Here is a 22,740-nt window from a genome sequence, read left to right on the forward strand (position 1 = left end):
CCCCCATCTCTGGCAGCATACTTTGGACAAACTTAAAAATGTGAAGTGACAAGCAACAGAAAGAAAAACCCCACGTTGTGAAAGCCAGCCCATACAGAGAGCATTGCCAATTCTCCCCCTGCACAGATAAAATGGATGTGTGTGGTTAAGTGCAGGACTGTCTCAGTTAAGGTAAAATACTTGGTGCAACCTAGATGAATGCCCAGCCTGAGAAAAATCTAAGGTTTCATTTGAACAAATATAAACCTGTAGCCATGACTGACCAAAATGACCAGGCCAAGGACAGCACCTGAACCCACTATTCAAACCTACCTGAGCAAGCTCACTATCCCAGTGCTCAGAAGTACAGAATTGGTGCCAGCATGGGCTCTGCACTGCTGATCTCTGACACACCAATCAGGGGAGGCACTGGAAAGGAAACTCGGAGGGTGAGGTCCAGGTGTTACTGTAAGGAACAGTGGACCTGTAAGGCCTGGGTAAGACACAAGGAAAGAAGAGAAAAAGCAAGCATGCAAGAAAGGAACAAGAGAACTTCAAAAGTGGTAAGTCTGGTAAAAGAGTAAATTTTTATAGAATGTAACAATTAGCAATGGAGACATACAAAGAAGTTTTATCTATAGACTAGTAGAAAATCTAAAATCATAATAAAATAAAGCCAATCTATTTCTGCATAATAAATATATTGCTTCCCCTCTTCTTTCAGATTGAATTAAAATTATGCAAGTTAAGGATATCTTACAAACAGCAAAGTATCTTAGTTTAGAAAATATTTGTGAAGGAAGTTCTCCTTGCTAGTTTCTGTTTCTGAACAAATTATTTGGAAGAAACCCTCTTCAATGATACCACTGGCTCCTCAAAAATAGAGGATCTGCAGTCCAGTTCTTGTCTCCACATTACTTTCTTGTCTCACAAACAGAAAAGACCTGACCCTGTGGTCAGCCAATCGGTTCCATTAAAGAGTTTGATCAGGAGTTCCTATATCAGAACAAAGGGAGAAAAAACCAAAGCAGAACAAAGAGGTGAAATGGACACCTTGCACTCCTGATGACAGAAAAGGAGTTTCTGAGTCACACAGAGCTCTCAACACCCCGATCAGATGGAGACAGGATATAGCACTAGCTGAACACATGCTCAAAATGCTTTGGAGAGAAAAAGTTATATCCAAACTGCTGCTGTAGGCAGGAAGGTCATGCTGGGATTATAATCAGCTGTGTGAATGAGCACAGAGACATACCACATTTGGCTAGATGATTTTTTTGTTAAGACTTGCCAGTGGTACAGGGGAAAAAATTGCCCTTATAATGAAAATTATCTCATTTGCAGCTCTGTGACAAATAGTATTTATCATGAATCTTTGATTCCTCATGCTGCTATTGCAGCTCCTCTGGGATGGCATTAATGTCCCATTTCTCTCCATGGCTCCTACTTATCTCAAACAGTCTCTGCTACAAACAGGGTTTTTACCCCTGGCCTGTGAAATTTCTTGAATTATCTGATAAGGGCCAGTTTCAGCCACAATCACAGCAGGTCCAGGATTCTGCCCAAATGTTATGAAAAATTGGGTCAACTGCACTATACACAGCAGTGTGAAGATAAGGGTTTTACTGAAACTTCTTTGCAGAGGCATATAAAAGTTGAGCATAGCTTCATCATTCAGTAGAAGCACACTCATCTCATGCAATCAAAATCATCAAAAGGGATTGTACAGAAAGAAGTGTGTATTTTTAAAAAGTTGTCTTTAACTAAGGTCTAGCACCAGACATAAACCATGAATATTTAAGGAAGTTGGACAGCAGCACATCTTAAAAAACAATAATTAGCACACACTAGCTTATATTTTCAAAGCATTTTACAAAAACATTAATTAATTAAGCCTCACAACACCCTTGTGAGATAGTTAAGTATTATTAGTCCCATTTTAGAGACAGACAAACAGGCATGAAGAGAGTATAACCTGCTCACCACCACACATGTCAAATCCAGGTAGAGAACATCAGATTTTCCATTTTTTGCCATGTGTGGTCAGATCTCTTAAAAGCTTTTGGTCTTTAATTTAAAGGTTTCCTCTTATCCCTTTTAAGACACCTGTACTTATTTCAGTCTGATATGAAAAGGTATTTACCAAGTGCTATTCAAAGAATCACTGAATGGTTTGGGTTGGAAGGGACTCTAAAGAACATCAGTTCCAACATCCCTGCCATGGACTGGGACACCTTCCACTAGACCAGGTTGCTCATAGCTCCATCCAGCCTGGCTTTGAACACTTCCAGGGATGAGGCATTCACAGTTTCTCTGGCAAGCTGTTCCAGTGCCTCACCACCCTCACAGTAAGGAATTTCTTCCCAATATCTAATTTAAACCTAGCCTCTTCCAGTTTAAAGACCTTAACCCTTGTTCTATCACTACACACTCTTGTAAAAAGTCATAGGAGAGGTGCTCCAGCCATCTGATAATCTTTGTAGTCCTCCTCTGGACTTGCTCTATTATGCTGGGGGCCACAGAGCTAGACACAATACTCCAGGTGGTCTCACAAGAGCAGAATAGAGGGGAAGAATCACCTCCCTTGGCCTGCTGGTCATGCCTCTTTTGACATAGCCCATGATGCAGTTGGCTTTCTGGAAAAGTAATCAATGCATTCCAGGAACCTCCTGAATTGCTTATGCTCGGCTATGCTGCCTCTTCAACAGATATGAGGTGGCTGAAGTCCCCCATGAAGACTAGGCCTTGTGAACACAAGGTTGAGGGCTTCATCTACTGTCTTCCTGGCTGGGTTATGTGTAGCAGATCCCCTGTGTCACCTGTCCCTGCCCTCCCTTTAATCCTGACCCATAAGCTCTTGGATGGGCTCCTCATCCATCCCTAGGCTGAGCTCCATGCACTTGGGATGGAGCTCCGTGCTCTCCCACCAATCACTGACATAGAAGGTGACACCTCCTCCTTGCCTCCAGTGCCTGCTCTTCCTAAAGGGCCTCCATCCTTCCATTCCAACATTCCAGCCACAGGAGTTATGCCACCCTGTCTCTGTAACAGCCCTGCATGCCTGAGCACACTGCTCACAACAAACAAGCAGAATTAGGAAAAATATTTTTTATAAACTCTGTGTTACTGGAAGCTGTTTAACAAAAGACTTGTCATGGGTATTTCCATACTGCCAGAGTGTCACTTCTCATCAGGCACTTGCCATCTGGAAACTTGCTGAGGCCTATCTGCAATGCTGGGACAGCTCAGAATCTGCAAAAAATAAGGTTTCTTTGCTTCTTCCCTACAAGGAATCTCTCTCTGGCAAGGAGTCTTCTCTAGAAAGAACTCTTATGAATACAACTGCACTGAAAGCAAAGAAATATTTTTACCAAGAAGACCCTCACCAAATCACTAGGCTGGAAGAGACCTTCAAGATCATCAAATCCAACCCAGCCCTAACACCTCAATTAGACCATGGCACTGAGTGCCACATCCAGTCTTTTTTTTAACATATCCAGGGATGGTAACTCCACTACCACCCCAGGCAAACTATTTCAATACTTTATGACCCCTTATGTAAAAAAACGTTTTCCTAATACCCAACCTACATTTCCCTTGGCGCAGCTAAGGACTGTGACCTCTGGTTCTGTCAGTTCCTGCCTGGAGACCAACCTCCACCAGACTACAACCACCTTTCAGGGAGCTGTAGAGAGTGATAAGGTCACCTCTGAGCCTCCTTTTCTCCAGGCTAAACACCCCCAGCTCTCTCAGTTGTTTCTCACAGGGCTTGTGTTCCAAGCCCCTCACCAGCCTCATTGTCCTCCCCTGGATGTGCTCAAGCATCTCAATGTCCTTCCCAAACTGAGGGGCCCAGAACTGGACACAAAACTCAAGGTGCCTCACCAGTGCCAAGCACAGGGGAAGGATGACCTCCCTGCTCCTGCTGGCCTCAAGGTAAAGCTAAGGGCACAAATGTATGTCAGAAAAATCCAGAAACATTAATCTATTGTGCTTTTGTTGCCTTTCTCTGAACTCACTTTATATGAGAAATGGTCTGGAGGCATCAGACATCCTGGGAGCAAGAAAATGATTATTCATAGTCACTTTGAGAAGACAAGTTCCCTTATCACATCACTCTTGCCCTGAACTAGTAAGTGACAGAGTAGGATTAAACTTCCAAACTACATGAAAGTTCAAAGATTTAACTCTACAAACCACCAAATTTAATTTTAACTGGCAAATCTGGCAGATCTACTGCTGCCTTTTTGCAAACACAGGCCCCAGGTGTTAGTGGAGATGTAGAAATAAAAACAGTCTTTCCATCTTCAGTTACATATGTCTGTTAGACACTATCCAGAGTCCAGGAAGTTAGTTTCATGACAGCTTGATCTGAAGATCCTCCCCATACTTTTGGATCAACTTCACATGGTTATGGTCCACTGACCATTGCTCTGGGAGGTGTTTGGGCTTCATGCTGTCCAAGAAATGCTGCCGCCAGCGTCTTTCCAGCTGCATGAGAGAGCGCAGGCCTCCTTTAGCACAACACTGCACCACCTTCAGTCCATGTGGCACGTAGCTCTCATTGCAGATCCTGCCAGGACACAAGCACAATTTATTTTCGCACAAGCCCGCTGTCAGACTCCAGATCTGTCTCCAGTGAACAGAAAGACACTGAAGATACTTTCAGCTGCAGAGTTTAATTACAGAAAAAGGGTCAGCTAACCAAGAGGGAGAGTTTTAAGCTTTGCTTCAATGCCAGACTGCTTTCTGGAACACAGTTACACTGTAAAGCTGGTTTCTCTGAATGGAGAAAGTGTTCTTCTTTACAGCAACACTAAACAAAGCTCTTAAGGTCCATTACAAGCTCCTCAGGAGACTGAAAATTTCTCAAGGCAAGAATTATATGACCCTTCAGAGTGCTGAGCCTGTCACTGAATTCCCTGCCTGGATGAGTTCTGAGTTACAACATCTGCACTTTACAAACAACAGTGAGCACAAGAAGAAGATACTAATTTCAAACAGAGACTAGACACTTGTTAAGAAAAGATTTTCGGGGAGACTTTGAGAAAGTGAAGAAGACTTCTGATATGACTGTCCTTCAGACTCTTTTCCTGATCTGTCCTTCAAAAGAAGTACAAAAATGTTGGAGGAGAAGATGGAGAGCAAGAACAGAAGACTGGTGAGGAAGAATAGAAAGAGGGAAAGAAACAAGAGCTGCAGTTCAGAGACCAATGGTGGGTTGAGGGGAGATGGGTATAAACAAAAACAAAACCAGTAAGAAACGCAATACAAACAACTAAAAACCTTACACTCAGCCTACATGGGCTTGCTATACCTGGTTTCCAGATCAGCTGCTGCCTGGAGCATCTCTGGAGTGACTGTGTCTGTGTTATAGAAGTCCTTGATGCCTTGCAGCAGCTCTGCCCTGCGGGGCTCAGGCAGGCTGTCTGCATTCAGCAGGGCGCGCGCCCCCGAGCGCACTTGCCTGCGCAGAGGGTCCTCCAGGAGCCGCACGCCTTCCTCGGAGCCGATGGGAGCCCCAAACTCCTGGGCCAGCTGCTGCTTCAGGTGGTTGTCATAGTAATTGGAGATGGCATGGCAGGATGTGCAGAGGAGGAGCACATCGTGTGAGTTGTGGTCCTTCATCTGGATGGGGAAGTGTCTTCGGTATTCATGAGGAACAACATTCTTCCTAGAGAACACAAAACAGGCAGCTCATTGCATTTGTCTGGAGCTGCTGCTACCCAGTTCCTCCTCCTCCTGCCCCAGAAAGGGTCAGCTAAAACTAGAAGTCCAGGTAAGCAAAGATTACCAGGACATATAGTACAGAAAGTGATTACTTTTATTATTTTCTGCATTTCTCTTTTTTCCTTTCCAAAAATTCATCACTTTCAATTAAAGATTCCTACTGTAAAAAAAAAAAAACGACCTAAAAATCAAGTAATGCACTATGAGAAGTATACTTCTCAACTAATCAGTAGCAGACAAAAAGACAAAGAGAAAAATCTTGTTCTTTTTGACCTCATGAGCTTTAGGCTCACTTAAACCTTTCAAAAATAAAGGATTAAGTAGTGGAAGGAATAGTACAGCTCTTTTCGGATGGGTATGCCACCCACCCAGTGTGTGTCAGCACACGGCTGCCCCTGCCACTCAAACTGCAGCACATACATGTTCCACAGGCTTTGATCTCTCCTAGGATCAGTATCTCCTGCCTCTGTAACAGGAAAGGCTGGTCTCTTCAGTGTTTCATACAGCCAAACAACTGCAGAGCACTCAAACAGTGTCCCATCCAGGACATGAAGAAGCACAATGTTTCAGGCCACTAACCAAGCTTCTGGATGCCAAAGTTGATGCAGACCTCAGCCCTGTTTTAGAAGATGCAATTACCTCCTACCCACTAAACAACTCACCGGATATAGGATTCTCGCTTGCCACACACAACACAGAGGTTTTCTTTGACTGTCAGATAATAATCAACCTGGGACTCGGGACGTCCTGAAGGCTCAAAACGCAGCTTCACAACAAAAGGGTCTGTGCTAACTAGCTCTAAAAGGATAAAGGCAAAGACAAAATATTCAATACAAATTGTATTGGAGAGCTAAAATAACAATGCTACAATGTAAGAGTCATCCTAGTGAATCCCCAACAGTACTTCCAATAAGACAGGATACCAAAAAAATCATGCTCCATTAGGAAGATGAGAGAGAGGGGAGAGAGGGGAGAGAGAGAGGGGAGAGAAAGGAGAGAGAGAGGAGCATTTCAAATACCAACAGGAAAATGGTATGCCTACCTCCAATCCCCTTGTCCAAATACCACTGAGCCTTCTTGCGATCACAAGTGCACAGGGGCTGTCCATCTGGTGCATGCAGGAAGCAGTTGTCATACAGTGGAGATTTTCTATGAAACAAGGCCAATATTATAGCAGCTATAATAGCATGCAAAGAACCCCAGACCTTTCTCTAGCCCTCTGTGCCACACTGCATTTCAGGCAGCTTCCTCTGAATCACAGGAGTACCCCTAAACACAAACTTGAGGCTGCTGAGACTCCACAGTCTGCTGCTTAGGGAAGCAGTACATCTGAAAATTTATCCAGGGCTCACCAACTGACTCTAAGGTATCTTTGCTCTCCTGCTGCCAACATAATTGTAACTCTTGAATCCCAATTTTCAAGAGATGTCATCAGTGAAGACAGCATTTAAAAAAAATGAAATAGAAAACAAAAAAGAATTGAAGTTACAAAAGATGATGAGCTAAGAGTAAGCTCAAAGAGACCGCTAACTTACAGGCAAGGCACTTTCAAGGATCAGCTGCCTAAGCTTGGATTTTAGTGTTTTTTAATGAAAACTTTTCTAAAATTTAGTGTGAATAGCAATAACTTTATTCACTCAAGAGAAATGGTCCAAAACCACGTCTGCACTGGGAACCTGAACACATGAGTTCAGCACTGGGAACTTGAACACATGAGTTCAGGAGAGTAACAAAGCTGGGCTGATGCCCTCAAACACAATCTTTGGCAGTGACAAGAAGTCCTGTGTGAGCGGCCTCTGGCAGTTTGTGGCAGTGTGTGGAAGGGCTCTGTTTTGCAGAAAACATTCCTTACTCTGCCAATCTCCTTCAAACAAAATTGAAGCATGGAGCAGGCTGGGCTCAGAGAGCACCTGGGAGGAGCTGGCCAGAGATGTCACAATACACTGCAGAAAAGCTTCCCTTCCTCTCTACAGCGAGATTGTACAAATTAGTTCTCAGCAGAGCTCTACCAGTTAAAAAGGTTGATTCATAGGCCATCTCCTTCCACTGAGCATCCACAGCTCAACTCAGCCACCATGATAATTTCAGTACTTCCCAGCTCTAAATGAATAAACATTAAAACTAAACGGACTTAAACAGAAAGGAAGAGTGAAAAAGGACTTTTGAAACTACATCCAATGTTATCACAGACTAGAGCCACATTGCAGTAAATACTGTAAAAAGCAGTGAGTCTACAGATCTCTCATGAAGTCAAGCACAGTTAAAAACAAAAAGTAAATAAACATATATGGAGAGATCTTAATTTATCTTGGAATGTAATTTTGTTTAAATTTTAATCCTCCCATGAGATGCAGTCCTCCTGTTTTGTATTACACAGCCTCCAAAAAAAAATTTAAAATAAATATGAAGGACTTGCTCTGTAAAACAGAATACTGTTAATCACTGCTAATGAAATCAATACTATTGACTACACTAAAATTTCTCCATTGCCAATCCAATAAACTTGAAAAAAAGAAAACAAATACAAAAATTTATTTCTTTCCCAATGATATTTTAATGTAATTTTAGTTATGTCCAATGACAAATTTTATTAGATTGTATCCTAACAAAAGCAAACATACAGATACCCCAGATCTTCCACTGCACTGAGCTTAAAGCAACTTTTCCAACTTGTTTTTAATTTAAAAACAACTGAACTCTTGCTAGCAAAAGCTCCTAAGAATTTAGGATTCACTCCAAAAAATCACCTGCAAGGATGGTAATCCTGATTCCAGCAATAGCCGTCTCTGCAAGGCTAAAGCAGCACTATTCTTTCCTCTTGCCCCCTGGCCAACAGAGAAGGGCACTGGTTTGCTGCTACCACAGGCTGTTCCTCCCTGTACCCTCTGGTTCCTCACACAACATGTTTTACCCCTGCTAACCTCAGCTTTCAGCCCTGCTATCTCTGTGGCCACACTGACATGGGACAGCAACGGGAAAACAACAGTCCACGAGGCAGATCCTGATGAAAGGACAAGCTCTGTGCAATTGCCACCTTTTCCTTGGAGAAGACAGGGCACAGCTGTTTGAGCAGCAGAATCACAGAATCACAGAACATGCCAAGTTGGAAGGGACCCCCCAGGATCATTGAGTCCAACTCCTAGCCCTGCTCAGGACACCCTGGACACCCAAGAATAACACCTGGAAAGCCAACTGCCTCCTGCTAGGATTCTGCTCTCTGGCTAATGCTTCCACACAGGAAGGAAGGAAGGGTAAAAGAAGTAAGGGTAAAACTTAGACAACACCTCAGCTTGCTCATGATCTAAGTAGAGATCTAAGTGCTGCCTCCGCTTTCGATATCACCTAGAGGAAAATGAGGAAAACAGAAACAGGATCTGACCCCCATGACTGTTAGGTCCTGTGCTACCTTTCCTAGCTCACATGAGCTACTTTGTTTAATGACTAGAGCATGAGGCAACACTCAGGGTTTTCCACATGCAATGCAAAGAGTAAGATGTGCTCTTACACTCACCTTGCAGAATATCCCACACCCAGAGGCTTTCGCTTCTGCCTCCGTGGATCTCTCATTTGCTGATTGCCAGAGGGCTGGCTGTTCATGCAAGACTTCCGATTCTTTGTTTTCTGAGGGGAACGTCCCTCTCCACTCTTCTCCTCTCCTGTGCTGCCACTCTTTCTTCCTCTAAACGGGATATCCACCAAGCCCTGGCATTTACCCCGGGCTTTCTCCCAAGTAGTGACAGAGTTTTCACCTTCAGATGTAGCAGGGAGGCTGGTAAATCCCAGCAAACGGAAGAACAGAGCCATTGAGACCTGGGCATCCCTAGCAGCATAGAGAACCTGCAGAAAAGCACAGAAATTAAGATACTGACAAACAGCAAATACTCCCAACATTCTCAGTCTTTAGCAGAAGGTACAGTAAAACCAGAAGCTGGATTCATTTCCTTTTTAATTTTGCCAGTTGAGTGGCACTTTCATAACAACACCACATCCCACTACCTTGGGGTAGTGCCCCCAGGAACTGCAAGGGACTGAAAATGTATTTAGGTCAGACATTCTCACATCCCACCAATCCCTCCTTCATAAAAAGTTCCCTTTTGGCACACTGGCTAAGAGAATTCAGCACGGTTTTTTGTCCTGTCACTCCCTCTGCTGGTCATTGCTTCAGCAGGCATGTGCAGCTTGACTAAAGAAACTGGGCAGTCGGGGAAAACTCAGTGCTCTAAAGAATGTGAACAAGATTTCCAGGGTGTCTCTAATATTGCACTGACTGATACAGACTGAAGAAAATAATAAAAAGCTGAGGTTTTGGAAACACTTCTTCAAGGTATCTTGTCTCATAGATCTTTCAGGACTAAAGGAAAACGGTAAAGAATCCAGGGAGAATAGCAGAAAATTATCTTAAAGGAAAAGGAGGGGAATGCAGGCAGTGAGTCTGAAATTAACTTTAGGCCCCAGCACACATAAGGGTTTGAGGAATAATTTGAAAAGGCTCAGATCTCCCTGTTGTAAAGCCTCTTTTGCAACTAAGAAGGTTACTTTTCTTCCCAAAACAGTAAGTTGAAGTGGGGAACACACCTGATCTTGTGTCAGTTCTTCTGCTTCCCAGTTGCTGCAACGCACATGAGGAGATTTGTCAAGTGGGAAGTTCAGGACTTTTTCAGCTAAAGACTTAAGGCTAAGGCAGTTGTGAAGTAGATCCTTCCTTCAATTCAACAAAGAAAGTGAAACAAATATATTAAAAATGAAACTATACACTCATGCAAATTCAGATGGCCTCTGAAGAGAACCTGCGAGAAGACAATGCACATGATGCATGACTCAAACAGCACACAGCTGCCTCTCAGCTTTACAGGCCCTCTCCTCCCCTCTACTAAAATGTCCTTTCTAGATTTAGTAATTATCTTGTGTCTGCAATATGCAAAGCAGGCAAGGCTGGGAGTTAGTAACATTTAAGGCTGAAGTGTTTGGCTCTGAACTACTCCCTTCTGAACTAAAGAGGCCCATCATTCAGTGATGGACCACTTGTCCTAGGGATTCATGAGAAGCCCAAGAACCAGGAAGAATCCTAGCCACTGGAGAAAAGAAGTCCATCCTCAGTCTTAAAAAGGCATCAATAGGTCAGAAAACATGTGGCCCAGATCACTAACACCATACCCAGGCACACATATAATTGTACATGAAGAATATTTGCAAGTAAAACATCTTGTTTCAGGAAGAGTAAAAGATAAGAAAATGGCATCACAAGTGTAACCCTTCCATAGAAGAACTGTTATTAAAAGAGAAAATTGGAACTGGTTTATTTAGTAACATTTCAAGAAATCTTGAAATTCAACAGTTCCATTTACATGCCCTGTGCACATTTAACTCACACTTCTTGGCATTCAAACATCTGCTGACACAGTGTTCATTCTTACTGCATTAAATCACTGTGCCTGGACTTCTTAAGAGCTGAAGCATGGTACACAGAGAAGTCCACAAAGGTATCAGTCTGTGAGAGAAGACTAACAGACACAATTAGCAAATGAAATCCTCATTAAGATTTCATTTCCCTTAAGATCACAGAATAGAAGCATCACAGGCTCTTGGGCTACAGCGATCAATGCATATTTTCTAAAGCCACCCTAAGAATTCCAGACATACCAGCCTGATATCATTCAGCTTATGCAAATCACCTAAGATACATTTCCAACTTTCCAACAAATGAGGCCTCAAGCGACCTACCTCTGTGTTCAGGCACTTACCGCTGTCTCATGGCTAAATACCGGAGATCCATGCTCCCTTTGACTGGAAGACCATAATCATGAAGCAATTTGCAAGCATCTTCCCAGCATCCTACCCCAACTTTCAACACAGCACTATCTGCCATGATGTCCACCAGGGTCTTTGGAAGAGTCTGGCCACCGGCAACAAGCCTGGGCAACCGAACAAGAATGCAGAGGCCACTGGAAGAAGCCATCTGCAACAGGGATACAGGATTTGCTTTTCCCTCCACAGATACCTGTAATGAAATAAAAAATGAGAGTCCAGGTTATTGTATTATTAGTAATACCAGAGCTGAAGCAAATTGCAAAAAAGGCCACTGAAAGCAGGAAATACTTATCAGTTTACACAGTATTGTTTACACAGTAAAGTATTGTTACATGTCTCTAAAAATTCATGGCAAATTGTGTGGTCTTTTTCACAGTGTTACTGTGCCCAAGCTACTTCTTGCCACATTCCCACATGACAATCTTTCCCCCTTTCACCCTTCCCCTTCATAGCTGAGCTGGTAGAAGAAATCAGAAACATTTCTGAATCCACATCAACACAAAGCCACCCACTATATGAATATGTATGGCAAATATATTGCTTAGCTGTGGCTTATACTAATGACTGTGGGGTGAGTAAATTTCCAGTAAAAACAATGGCAAAGCCAGGCTTTATAAATTACTTAAAGCCTGTTTGAGATATCACACATGCAAATGTAGAAGCAGAAGAGGAACTTTGTTTTCTGGTTGTCCCAGTGAGTTTTATCTATGTATCAGCATTATCCTCCTTTTCGGACTTAACATTCTTAAGATATTGTTTCTTGAATACCTAGCTAGATTTAAAATAGCGTAAGTCAAGCTACTTTCTAGTAAATCACCTTTGAAGAGACATTACACAAAACACATAATGCTATATTTAGCCATACAACTGTTATTATATTTAGTAAAGTCGACTTATGACGGAACTCAGGAAACAAATACATCTGGTGAATCAAAAACTTAGCATATTTAAAAGTAAGAAGAATCAAAATTAGCATCTGCTTCACTGCCATCATGACAGACAATCACAGTTTCAATAGTCAACACACCGTGGTATCTGTTTAAGCAAAGAAATTGCTCCACCTTCAATGATTTCCCCATGCAGTTTGCAATCTAAAGGAAGGAGAGGCACTTCTTGATCACTCACCCATTCACAATCAATTCCAAGAACCGGCCACTTCTCCAGCTCCTTCTTCAGCAATGGTTCAGCATGATCCCACTCCTCCTGCTCTGAAACTATGACTATGTCTGCACCAAGGGTCCTCTCTATCCAGCAAAAGGTGGGAGATCTGAAGAAGGAAAGCACCTTCTTATCCTCTGCTTTAATGAGTTTCTCATCTCCTGACTTTCCTGCTCCTTCCTCTTGCTGACTGCTACAGCGTGTTTTTCCTTTCCGATGCTGGGTTGCTTTCCACAAAACCAGGCCCCCCAGTGCAACACCCAGCAGGGTCGCCAAAGTAATCGTCACGGCTGTTTGCTTGGCCATTTTTTATTGCCCTTTCTCCCTCTTCACCTCATCCTCTCAAAACAGCCTTGTGGGATTTCATCATGCCTGCAGTGAAAAATAAGAGAGGAAGAAATTATAGACAACTTAATAAAATGTGTTTAGAGATATTAAACACATGCAATGCTATCACAATAAGGTTCTAGCCATAACTTGTAATCCTGACAGAAAAAAGTTCCGGGTCCCACTTTGATAGACTGGGGGCTGGGGACAGACTGCTGCAGTGATGGATTGGGCAGGAAGACTGAACGCTGCTGTTGATCACACCACTAAAAACTTTAAAGGGAATCCATTCAATTAAACTGGTGCAACTTCCACAAACTCTGCTATTCCAAAAATAACCTAGTCACAGTTATTATCAACACCTTTTAGTTCAGTTTGTAACTAGATCAATCTAAACAAGGCCAAAATGAAATTGCTGCAGAATAAGCATGTCCGTTCACGCATTAGTAAATAACAGGCATTTATTTGTCCATCACATTCACATCCATACTAGGGTCAAATGGTCTTTGGGCACTGAAAAGCCCTAAAACAGCAGCATCTTATTTAGCTGTCCCTCTATCATACAGAAGCTTAGTACCCCTTCAATAAACTGAAATCAGTCCTGCTCCTCCATCCCAGCCCATCACGTTGTTTCTAAAGGGCTGTCCTTGCGCTCGCTTCCCCACAAGAAGTTCGGGTGTCGATGCTACTCCAGCATCGATGCGGCACAGCCGCTCCCAGCACCCGAGCACGGCCCAGGGACCTGCCCGAGCACCCCCGAAGCAACAGGCGGTCCGCGGCCACCCCGTAAACTGAGTGCCAGCACCGGGGGCAACGAGCCCGCCCGCAGCCCTCTCCCTCGGTCCAACAGCCACTGCCCCTCAGGGAACCGGGGGTGCCTGTGATCCTTGTGCGGGTCCCCCGCCGGGGCAGGAGAAGCCCCGGTAAGACGCCCCGGCCCCCCTCAGCCCCGGCGGCAGCGGCGCGCCGAGGCCCGGGGACGGGCCCGGGATCCCAGCCGAGCGCTCCTCCGGGCCGCTGCCAGGCCCGCCGGGATGGGGCAGGCAGGGGCGTCCGCGGCTCCCCTCGGCATCAGGGGGAACGCGCTGCCCGCTTTAGGTTCGGTCGCGGTTATCTACCCCGGGAAGAGGCCCGAACGCCGGGAGTGAGCATGCGGGAGGCCGCGGGCGCACCGGACCGCGCACCGGCGCACCTGCAGCCGCAGCCGCGGCCTCTCCAGGATGCGCGCAGCAGCCTCTCCCCCGCGCCCGGGCCCGCCGCCCGCCCGCGGCCCCGCCGAGCGCCCACCGATCCGCCCGCTGCCTGCGTACCGCGGAACGGCTGCGTCCGGCCGCAGGAACGCCCCGCGGGGCAGTCGCCACACACACCGGGAGCCTTAGAGCGGCGGACGCTTCCTCTGTGCCGGCGGTGCGACTGGGCGGCGGGCGCCGCCATGTTGTACGGCAGCTAGCGGCGGGGCGGCTGGGCCGGCGCCAGCGTGCCTTCGGACGGGCAAAACGCTGGCAGGAACACTGAAAAGCCGCCTCTTTTCAAAGCGGGTTTTTGGAGTGAAATGTGCAGTGTGTTGTCTGCGACTAGGGAGGGCTTGAGCAGCGAGCCGCAGAGGGCGTGAAGTCACCCACACGCAGAGCGCCGCGAAACCCCTGGGGCAGGAGGGACCAGATAGAGTGGGAAGTAAAGAACAAAGGCAGCCGGGAAAATAAATAGCGAATCGGAGCCACCTCCAAAGTGGCAAACTGGAAGAAAACAAAAGAGGGAACAAATCAAATGGAGACTGTTAAGAAATTAACAGAGGAACATGTCACTTAATCATGACAAGTGATTGTTCCCCCGTGTGTACAGAGAAATAAGAATGTTAGAAGATTGACACCACAAAACCTGGACAGTGAGTGTACAGGCAGATGCTGTATCCAGAGTTACGATCGTCAAGGTTTGAGGTCATCCCTGTTAAAACGCAAACGAGTTTCCAGCCCAAATTCCATTCCAAATGAGAGGATCTGAGCGCCCAATTTCTTCAAATTCCTTTGCAATTCTCAGTAGCTCCCAGATTTTGTGCTGTTAGCTTTCCACCAAGCTGTATCTATTTGAAGTAGAGACTGAACCCACAGAAAATACTGTGCTAAATCAATTTAACAGCATCCAACTCTGTTTTGTTTTAACTTTGCCACTTGTAGTCATCACAGTAGGAGGATCTCCCTAGTAGAGATTTGGTATTTAGCAGACCTGTTGTCCAAAGAGTGCAACAAAGAGGCTAATGGTTGGCACCGGTAAAAATCTTCAGAAGCAGGATTTTTCTCAGTCTATAACTCATCTTTATTTTCCCCCTTCTTTTTTTTCTTAACTCAGGAATGAGGTACTCAGACATCCCAATAGCTCACAAAGAAAACAGGTGATTTTCAAAACACTTTTCTGAGCAAATAAGGCCCTCTCCTTATCAGAAATAAGATGTCAAGACTATTAAAGGTTAAGCAGCTACTTGTTCAAATGACCAGATCTATGCCAGCATGGTGTGGCTGTATCAGGTCTCACTGGTGCTGGGGTAGGATCAGAGTTTTGTTTTCCATTGACTCACATCTGTATTTTGAATGTACATATACAAAATGTAGAAATGTACAAATTCAAAATTCCAATGTACAAATACAAAAACATAAGTGTTTCTGTGAAGCCTCTCAGTCTTGCTCTACAGTGACGAGACATGGACCCATTTTTGTATTAATTCTCTGAGTTACGAAGCATTGCAATCTCACTGCAGTAACTCACACCTTGTCTGTGCCTCATTCTCCTCTAGAGGGAAGGTCTGCATCTCCCTTTCAGCCACAGCCTGGCTGCAGCTTCTCCATCCATCCCTGTGCTGCGATGCACCAGGCACAGCTGACCAGCTGAACTGCAGGTCACCATGCAGGAGCCAGCACGACTCTGAAGCTGCTCACACGACTTGTGCTCAGGAGAAAGGTGCATCATGTGCATGCTCAGGAGAGAAAGCTGGAGGGCTCTGGCAGTACCCGAGTTCCCACAGTCAGATGGACATGTTCTGCCTGTTTCTCTCTCTCTCTCTTCCCTTCACACATATCCCTTAAGGTATAGTGCTTTATTTTGCATGGTCATTGGAATCTAGCATAAACCTGGATTGCCACTTGGATGGATTGTCTCACCTTTCCTGTTGTACCTGTGACTGACTGCTCACTCCCTGATCCCTTGCTCCAGCACCCACATATCTGTAATGACAGGGTCAGAAAATCATGGAACTGATCCATCTGTAAACTAGTTCAAGGACAAAAGGTAACACCTGGGGGCACAACAGACATTTCAAGGCCCAAGTGATTGGAAAGAGAACCAAGATGATGCAGCTGGGCTCCAGGATCCAGCTGCCCTACTGTGGGATAGGCAAGGCATCCTTAAGACAACTCTGTCAGACCTCAAGATAAGCACAAAATACTGAACAAATCTGCAAATAAATTGTTTATTTTCATTTCTAAAGTAATAGAAGCGTAAAGTTACAATGGAGAAAAATTAAAATATCCCAATATTTATTTTATATAATATTTCTATAAAATAATTTCTGTTTTATTACACTGTGAAAACCTCACAGAGAAGATGCTAGCTTTTGTCCAAGTAAAAGGAATGTATCCCTGGTTGCATTTAAAGCCTTTATTTTTCATGGCATCATTGACATTACAGTGTCCTGTAAGCCACAAGTCTTTTTAACACTTTGTCTTAAATCTACATAGCCATTTATTCAAGTATAAAAATTAAATTAAAAATAAGTGAAAGCAACTGATGCATGAAGGCACTCTGGCAAAAAACCAAACCCTAAAAAACACCCAAAACCAAACAAAAAAAAAAAAAAAAAAAAAAGGCCAAACCAAACAAACCAAAAGTTCCCAAAACCTGATAGGGACATTGCTGAAGATGAGAAGATTACCAAGTAAGTAAACACCAACTGCTGGCTTAGCCTTACTTATAAGAAATCTGTTACAGCAGGTAAAGAGAAACCTTTATATGGTAAACAGCAACATTTACTTTTCTGTGTCTGTAGCCTGATGTGAGGTCTCTGTCAAAAGACTAATTTTTAGCCTGATTTCCTAAGGAAAGAAGGGTTGTGAAATTACTCTATGTTGGTGTTTCTGCCTCTGGGTCCCATTACTTTCCCCACTTTCCTTGCCAAAAAAGCATGTTTAAACCATTGCTAAATTCCTTCTAAATTTGTACAAAGGTAACAAGTGAAATGCAAAGCCAAATGGATGAAAAAGGTCCTAATAAAGTTGTCACTGATAAAATGGTAAGCATGCGCAGACGCTGCTTAATATACATATGAGAATCCACACAGTAGTACCACATCAGGACAAATCCATAGGAAACCAGGCTTCACTTGTTCTGCTGACCACAGAAAAAAGAATTTATTTTTATAATGACATTAGCTCATTCTTTAGGAGGGAGAAGACTAGGGTAAATGAGTCAGTGTTCAAAGGAAAATCAATGATCGTGGAATATCAAAGGAGAGAGGCTCCAGTGAAGACTTAAATTGCTGGTAGCGGACAATGAGCAGAGAGCTGCATGTAGTCCCCACTAGCTCATTAATAACACTCTCTTTGGGGCCCCATCCCAAGCTACAGAAAAAAGCCAAACCCCCATTTCAACTTCTAATGTGATTTATCTTCCTTCTGTCGATGCTGGTAACACCATGACTATATATGCAAACAAGCCATTTTGAGCAGGGTTTGTTTTAACAGGGTTGATACCAGGAAGGCAGTAGGGTTTCTTTTCTCAAGAAGTCACAATGAGAGCAGTTTCAATCAACTGTGAAGCCCCATCCTAAAGATGGAGTCTTGTATTGCAACCAGGTGGATAGAAGGTTTAGCTTCTGTTCAAAAGGCAATTCTCTTCCCCCTTGTCCCTGTCAGCGTTCTTCTCTAGCCTCAATTCTGCAAATACTGGTGCCTGCTTGATTCAAGGAATTAAGTGAGCAGAAAGCTAGCACAGCAAAAAACTGGGATTTCTTCTGGTTTAAACTCCTTGTACTAACCCATCATACAGCCAGATCTCAGTGAAACTACGTCTTAAGCCAAAAGATGAGTCAGTGGTAGCTCACTGAAGGGATCTGACAGAGTTTGCAGGTTTTGCAAAGAATCTGAAAAAAACTCAGAGGTGTAAAATGCCAGATAATCCCATGAGGATGAGTTGTATTAACATCAATCATCATCATCAATGTATTTCTTCCTTAATTGCCAACTCTTTTCATTACTTATATAGAAAGATAGATTAATTTCACAATTCCATTTCTTGAAGAGCTTACCCCAGTAGTTCAGTCCAGAAGGCACACTGAGTCAGCCTCACTGTTTATGGCAGCTAAGAATATGACATCCCCCATCTCCAAAACTCATCTCCCAGCTGGGCACTCCAGACTAGTTTTGTGCTGATTTTGGCACTCATTGGGATGCTTCCATGAGCCAAATAAACACATGGCAGACAAGCAGGTCCAGTAAGTAGCAGCATCAGCACAAAAAAAGGGACAGAACACAGTGCCACAAAAAAATAAAGCCACCTTTAAGTGGCCACAAATCATTAGATTGGCTTAGCTGCATGTTAAACCTACATAGCAGAACAGCAAGCCCCAAGGGGAGACATTTGAGAAAAAAGTCCTAGTTTTTCCTACCTTTCTGGTCTATTAAAGTAAGCAAAGGGAGAAAAGCCCAGAAGCCACCAAATTTTTACTAGAGGGAATAAATTACACAAGCAAAATTATTTTTAAAAAATGATGTGGATAAAATATGATGTAGTCTTCTTGGTTTACCCTTTCTTTCTATTGCCCCTCAAAAATAAAAAATATTGGTATAAATAAACAAATGAATAAAAGCCTTGACTCAGCTTCACTTTCCTAGTTATGCATTCACTCTCTCTGACTCACTCCACAGACATCCAACTATCAGTGTCCAAACTTCTCAGTTTCCACTCTGGATTAACCAAAGCAAATCAAAGGTTCAACAGAACCCCAAAAAGAGTATTTAAATCTCATCCTTTCTTGCCTGACACAATCAATCATGCTTCACTTAAATCCTTGGTCTTCTGTTACCCTTGTACATTATCTCCGAGTTAGCTCTGGGGAAAGGAGCAGATCCATAAATCATCTGAAGAGAGATATTAATTTATTTGTATTTCAGATGAGATACCTCCCCCTGTCCAAACTCAAAACAGTGTCTTCTCTCTTCTGTGAATGACTAGCAAGAAATTAGAGCTCAGCAGAGCTAGAACTCTTCCCTGAAAGCCCTCTTATTATCTTCTTTGTGAGTGTCCGTGGATAGCATCACCAGTTTACCTGCCACTCAAGCTTGTTTTTCAGCTATCAGGTCTGACTGAAATGTCTTTGTAGATCCTAGAACCCAGGGTATATACCAGTTTGGCAGCTCCAAAACATCCTTGCAGCTAAGACCCTTGTTCTCTTGTTGATATACAAAGACTGCCCTAATACCTCTCCCTCCAGTATTAACCAACACAGCTCCTAACACAATAGCCATTGACCAGTGGAAATGCCACAGAGCAAAGCTGACTGTAGGCCTCCTATTAATGATCAAATACACCCCAGCTATCAAATGGAAACAACGAATGCAATTTAACTGATTCTCCTAATTCAAATTTATTCAGAAAAATGTTGAAGGGATAACTTTGTACCAGTAGACAATAAGCACCAATCAGTTATTGTCAGTCATTCCAGAGGCAGAACAAAAAATCTGTAGCATGGACAGAAGCTAATATGAGTGTAATGTGACACCATGGCCATACCTCATAGATATCAATTTAGTACTTCTGAGAGACTGAGCTCTGCACAACCTTGGAATTAACAACTCTGAAACTGCAACCCAAGATTTTTTACATATTTCATTAACCACATAACTTTTCTATTTTAAGGATTCTCCTAGTTCCCTCTTCTGTTTTGCATCAAACATTATTTACTTACCTTCATTTCCAAGGGCATCTACAAGTCATTCTCCTGTTCATTATCTCCCATTTCCTTTCCAGTTGACTCCTCCACTCTGTTGCCTACTTGTTGAAATTCCAGGCAAAACATTTGTTGTGCTTGATTTCATGCTGTTTTTGAGACATGGAGGAGACTATGAACATACTACAGAATTAAGCAGCTCAAGCAGTGTGTGCAGACAGACTCTGGCTTCCTGTGCCCTTTGAGTCTGGCCAGGCTCAATCCAATTTGGTCTGTGACAACCATTCTCAGTACAGCAGCCCCATGCTAACATGTCCCCCAGAAGAGCAACTCGAAGTTTGATCTGTTTGACTAACTCCTGTCAATACATCGATTCCATTGCAAGCTGCAGAATGTTCCTGTTAAAGGAGACAAAGATGCTACTTCAGTATGACTCAGGACAACAGTCTATGTGCCTTTGGAGAGATAACAGCACTCTGGCTTTATTAACATAGACATCAGTCATTTTCCAAGGAAGATATCACCCTGTATAGGCTAGGGTAACTTCCTTAGGTGCTATATTCAAAATTAATTCAAAGAAAGGAAACAAGAGAGTGAAAAGAATGCTTACCAGTACAGTTTTTTAACCTATATGGTCATGTCATTGAGCAGAACAGACTGACAGTCTGCTATTACTTTTCTTTTAAATTCTGACTGCTTAGAAATGTGATTTAAAAAACACCACAAAAACAAACAAGCAGAAAAGCCCCAACAAAACAAAAACAAACTCAGTTAAATCTTTCTTAAAAATCTTGGAACTGGGGGCTTAGGAAATAGTTTTATTTCTATGCAAAAGTACACAGCTTTCCTAGAGACTGGATCCAGAATGTGGAGAAAAAGCACTGGAGATTTTATTATATTGCATATTTCTTTCAGTACAGAAACCAAAGGTACTCAAAGATATTCAACCTGAACAATACTTTAGGAAAGGGGAAAAAGTGAAATCTTGCTGAGTGAGCAACAATTTCTGATATAATTGTAATGGTGCAGAATGTCATGGCATGCAAAGAACAAAGATATGAAATGTGATTTTATAGCAATGTCTGAAGCTAATAAACACAAACCATGATGGACAGTGTCTTTGCCTCTCTATATTGAGGGTGGCTAGACATGCTACATGGCAGTAGTTGGCCATCAACAACTGTAACTAGAAAATACCCTTATGTATGGTTCAGAGTAGAAGAGATTAACTGCTTTGTTTTCACTTCAGTTATGAAGCATTGTTAATTGTTAATGTTAACACTGTTAACGTAACTTCTTACATTCTTTTTTTACTCCCAATTAGAAGAGAAAGTTTTTTTATTTACTTTTGTTATGTGTTAAAATTAAGGCAATAGTGTTGTCAAATAAAAAGCTTGGTCTATGCGGGATTTGATGCTCTTTCTATAATCTTAACCAAGAAGAAACCCAAAGCACTTAAGTGACTTTTTATAATGAAATAATTTCTATTTCTATGGAAAAGCTGTCACCGGAATATGGCAGCAGTCTAAGAGTACTCAGTCATCTTGCCACATCACAGTTTATGTCAGGGAGGGCTTTCCCCACTGCTTATTTTAAAGTTTCAAGACTCCTAATTCCCAGCAGATGCAGCACTACACAAAGATGGCCAGGATGGTCAGGCTAATTCCTCTCACCTTCTGAAAACTGTATCGTCCCTAGGTACTGTTGCCATGGGGAAATACAGATCTGAAAGTTCCAAGCTGCTCATTTTGTGCACAGGCAGCATGCAGTCAGCTGCAAGGTGGGACTGGGGGTCTATGCAGCACCTCAGGGACATCACCCTTTGAATGACACTCCTGTTGCCTGACATGGTATCAGATGTTACCTGAGAAGTACAGGGTCTCTGTGAAAGAGAAAAGATATTCTTATTCCAGTAAGGTAAAGGTTGGGGTATTGTTAAACAGTGAAGGACAACACAGGTCACTTCCACCTGGTTAGCCAGCTGCGTTTTAGGGGTTAGTTGACGCTGCAGGATAAGAGAAGAAAATTTATCGGTACTTTGAGCTGTCTTCCAAGGGCTGCAGAAAGGTCTACTGACTCACTTGCGATGGGGCAGCCCTCCTGTTTTCAGTGTTGCTCGGGAAGGAGCAGCAAAAAGCAAGCTATGAAACCCATAATAACTATAATAGAGAAAACAACTGCCACAACAACAACAAAAAACCCTTCAAACTAAATTCTAAAGCCATAATGCTTTGAATTCCCGTAGAAATCACTCAGCATTTACAGAGGACAAGCCCCACTGCAAACAGCCCCCGCACTTGAGTTGTTTTTCCCCTCAGCCTCCCTCCGGTGCGTTGCCCGCCCGTTGCCTTCAGGCGGGCCGGCCGTGGCTCCGGAGCGCTGCCTTCCATTACCCGCTCCGCGGGAGCACCTGCCTGCCTGCCTGCCTGCCCGCCCGCCGCCACCTCCCCGCCGGCCGCGGGGCTGCACCGGCACGGCTCACTCCGCCGGGCCGCCCGAGCGGCGGCGGGGCGCGTCCTCCCGCGGCTCCTCCGAGAGACGGGCGCACCCGTTCCCCAGCAGCTCCTCCGAGTGGCGAACAGGTCCTTCCCCAAAAAGGTCCCCGGAGCGGCGAGTGTGTCCGGCCCCTGGAAGTTCCCGCAGCGGCGAATGTGTCCTTGCCCCAGGAGGTCCTTGGAGTGGCGAACGTGTCCGTCCGTCCCCGGAGTGGCGAACGTTACCGTCCCCCCGCAGGGGCGAGGGTGTCTGTCCCCCGCGCCGCTCCAGCAGCGAGTTAACCGGCGGCGGCGCCACGCTAGAGCCGG

General features: G+C 43.9%; 1 protein-coding gene across 4 annotated transcripts; it reads right to left on the reverse strand.

The window, feature by feature from the left end:
- Positions 1 to 556: 556 nt before the first annotated feature.
- EXD2 (exonuclease 3'-5' domain containing 2) lies at positions 557 to 22,715 on the reverse strand. Of its 4 annotated transcripts, none has more exons than XM_058807123.1 (11): positions 22,485 to 22,715; positions 21,610 to 21,818; positions 19,955 to 20,334; positions 12,643 to 13,047; positions 11,451 to 11,707; positions 10,285 to 10,411; positions 9,221 to 9,546; positions 6,752 to 6,858; positions 6,372 to 6,507; positions 5,297 to 5,653; positions 557 to 4,552 (listed from the first exon to the last, which is right to left on the reverse strand). In XM_058807123.1, exons 4-11 carry the CDS (start codon positions 12,979 to 12,981, stop codon positions 4,336 to 4,338), a joined length of 1,866 nt encoding a protein of 621 aa, XP_058663106.1. In that variant the 5' UTR covers positions 12,982 to 13,047; positions 19,955 to 20,334; positions 21,610 to 21,818; positions 22,485 to 22,715; the 3' UTR covers positions 557 to 4,335. The 4 variants fall into 4 exon arrangements, with proteins under 4 accessions (XP_058663106.1, XP_058663107.1, XP_058663105.1 ...); XM_058807124.1 differs by having other exon boundaries at positions 21,906 to 22,701; XM_058807122.1 differs by having other exon boundaries at positions 19,955 to 20,085; positions 21,610 to 22,701.
- Positions 22,716 to 22,740: the final 25 nt, after the last annotated feature.

This window comes from Ammospiza caudacuta, chromosome 6, assembly GCF_027887145.1.
Source record: "Ammospiza caudacuta isolate bAmmCau1 chromosome 6, bAmmCau1.pri, whole genome shotgun sequence".
In the NCBI taxonomy this organism is placed as follows: Eukaryota; Metazoa; Chordata; class Aves; order Passeriformes; family Passerellidae; genus Ammospiza; species Ammospiza caudacuta.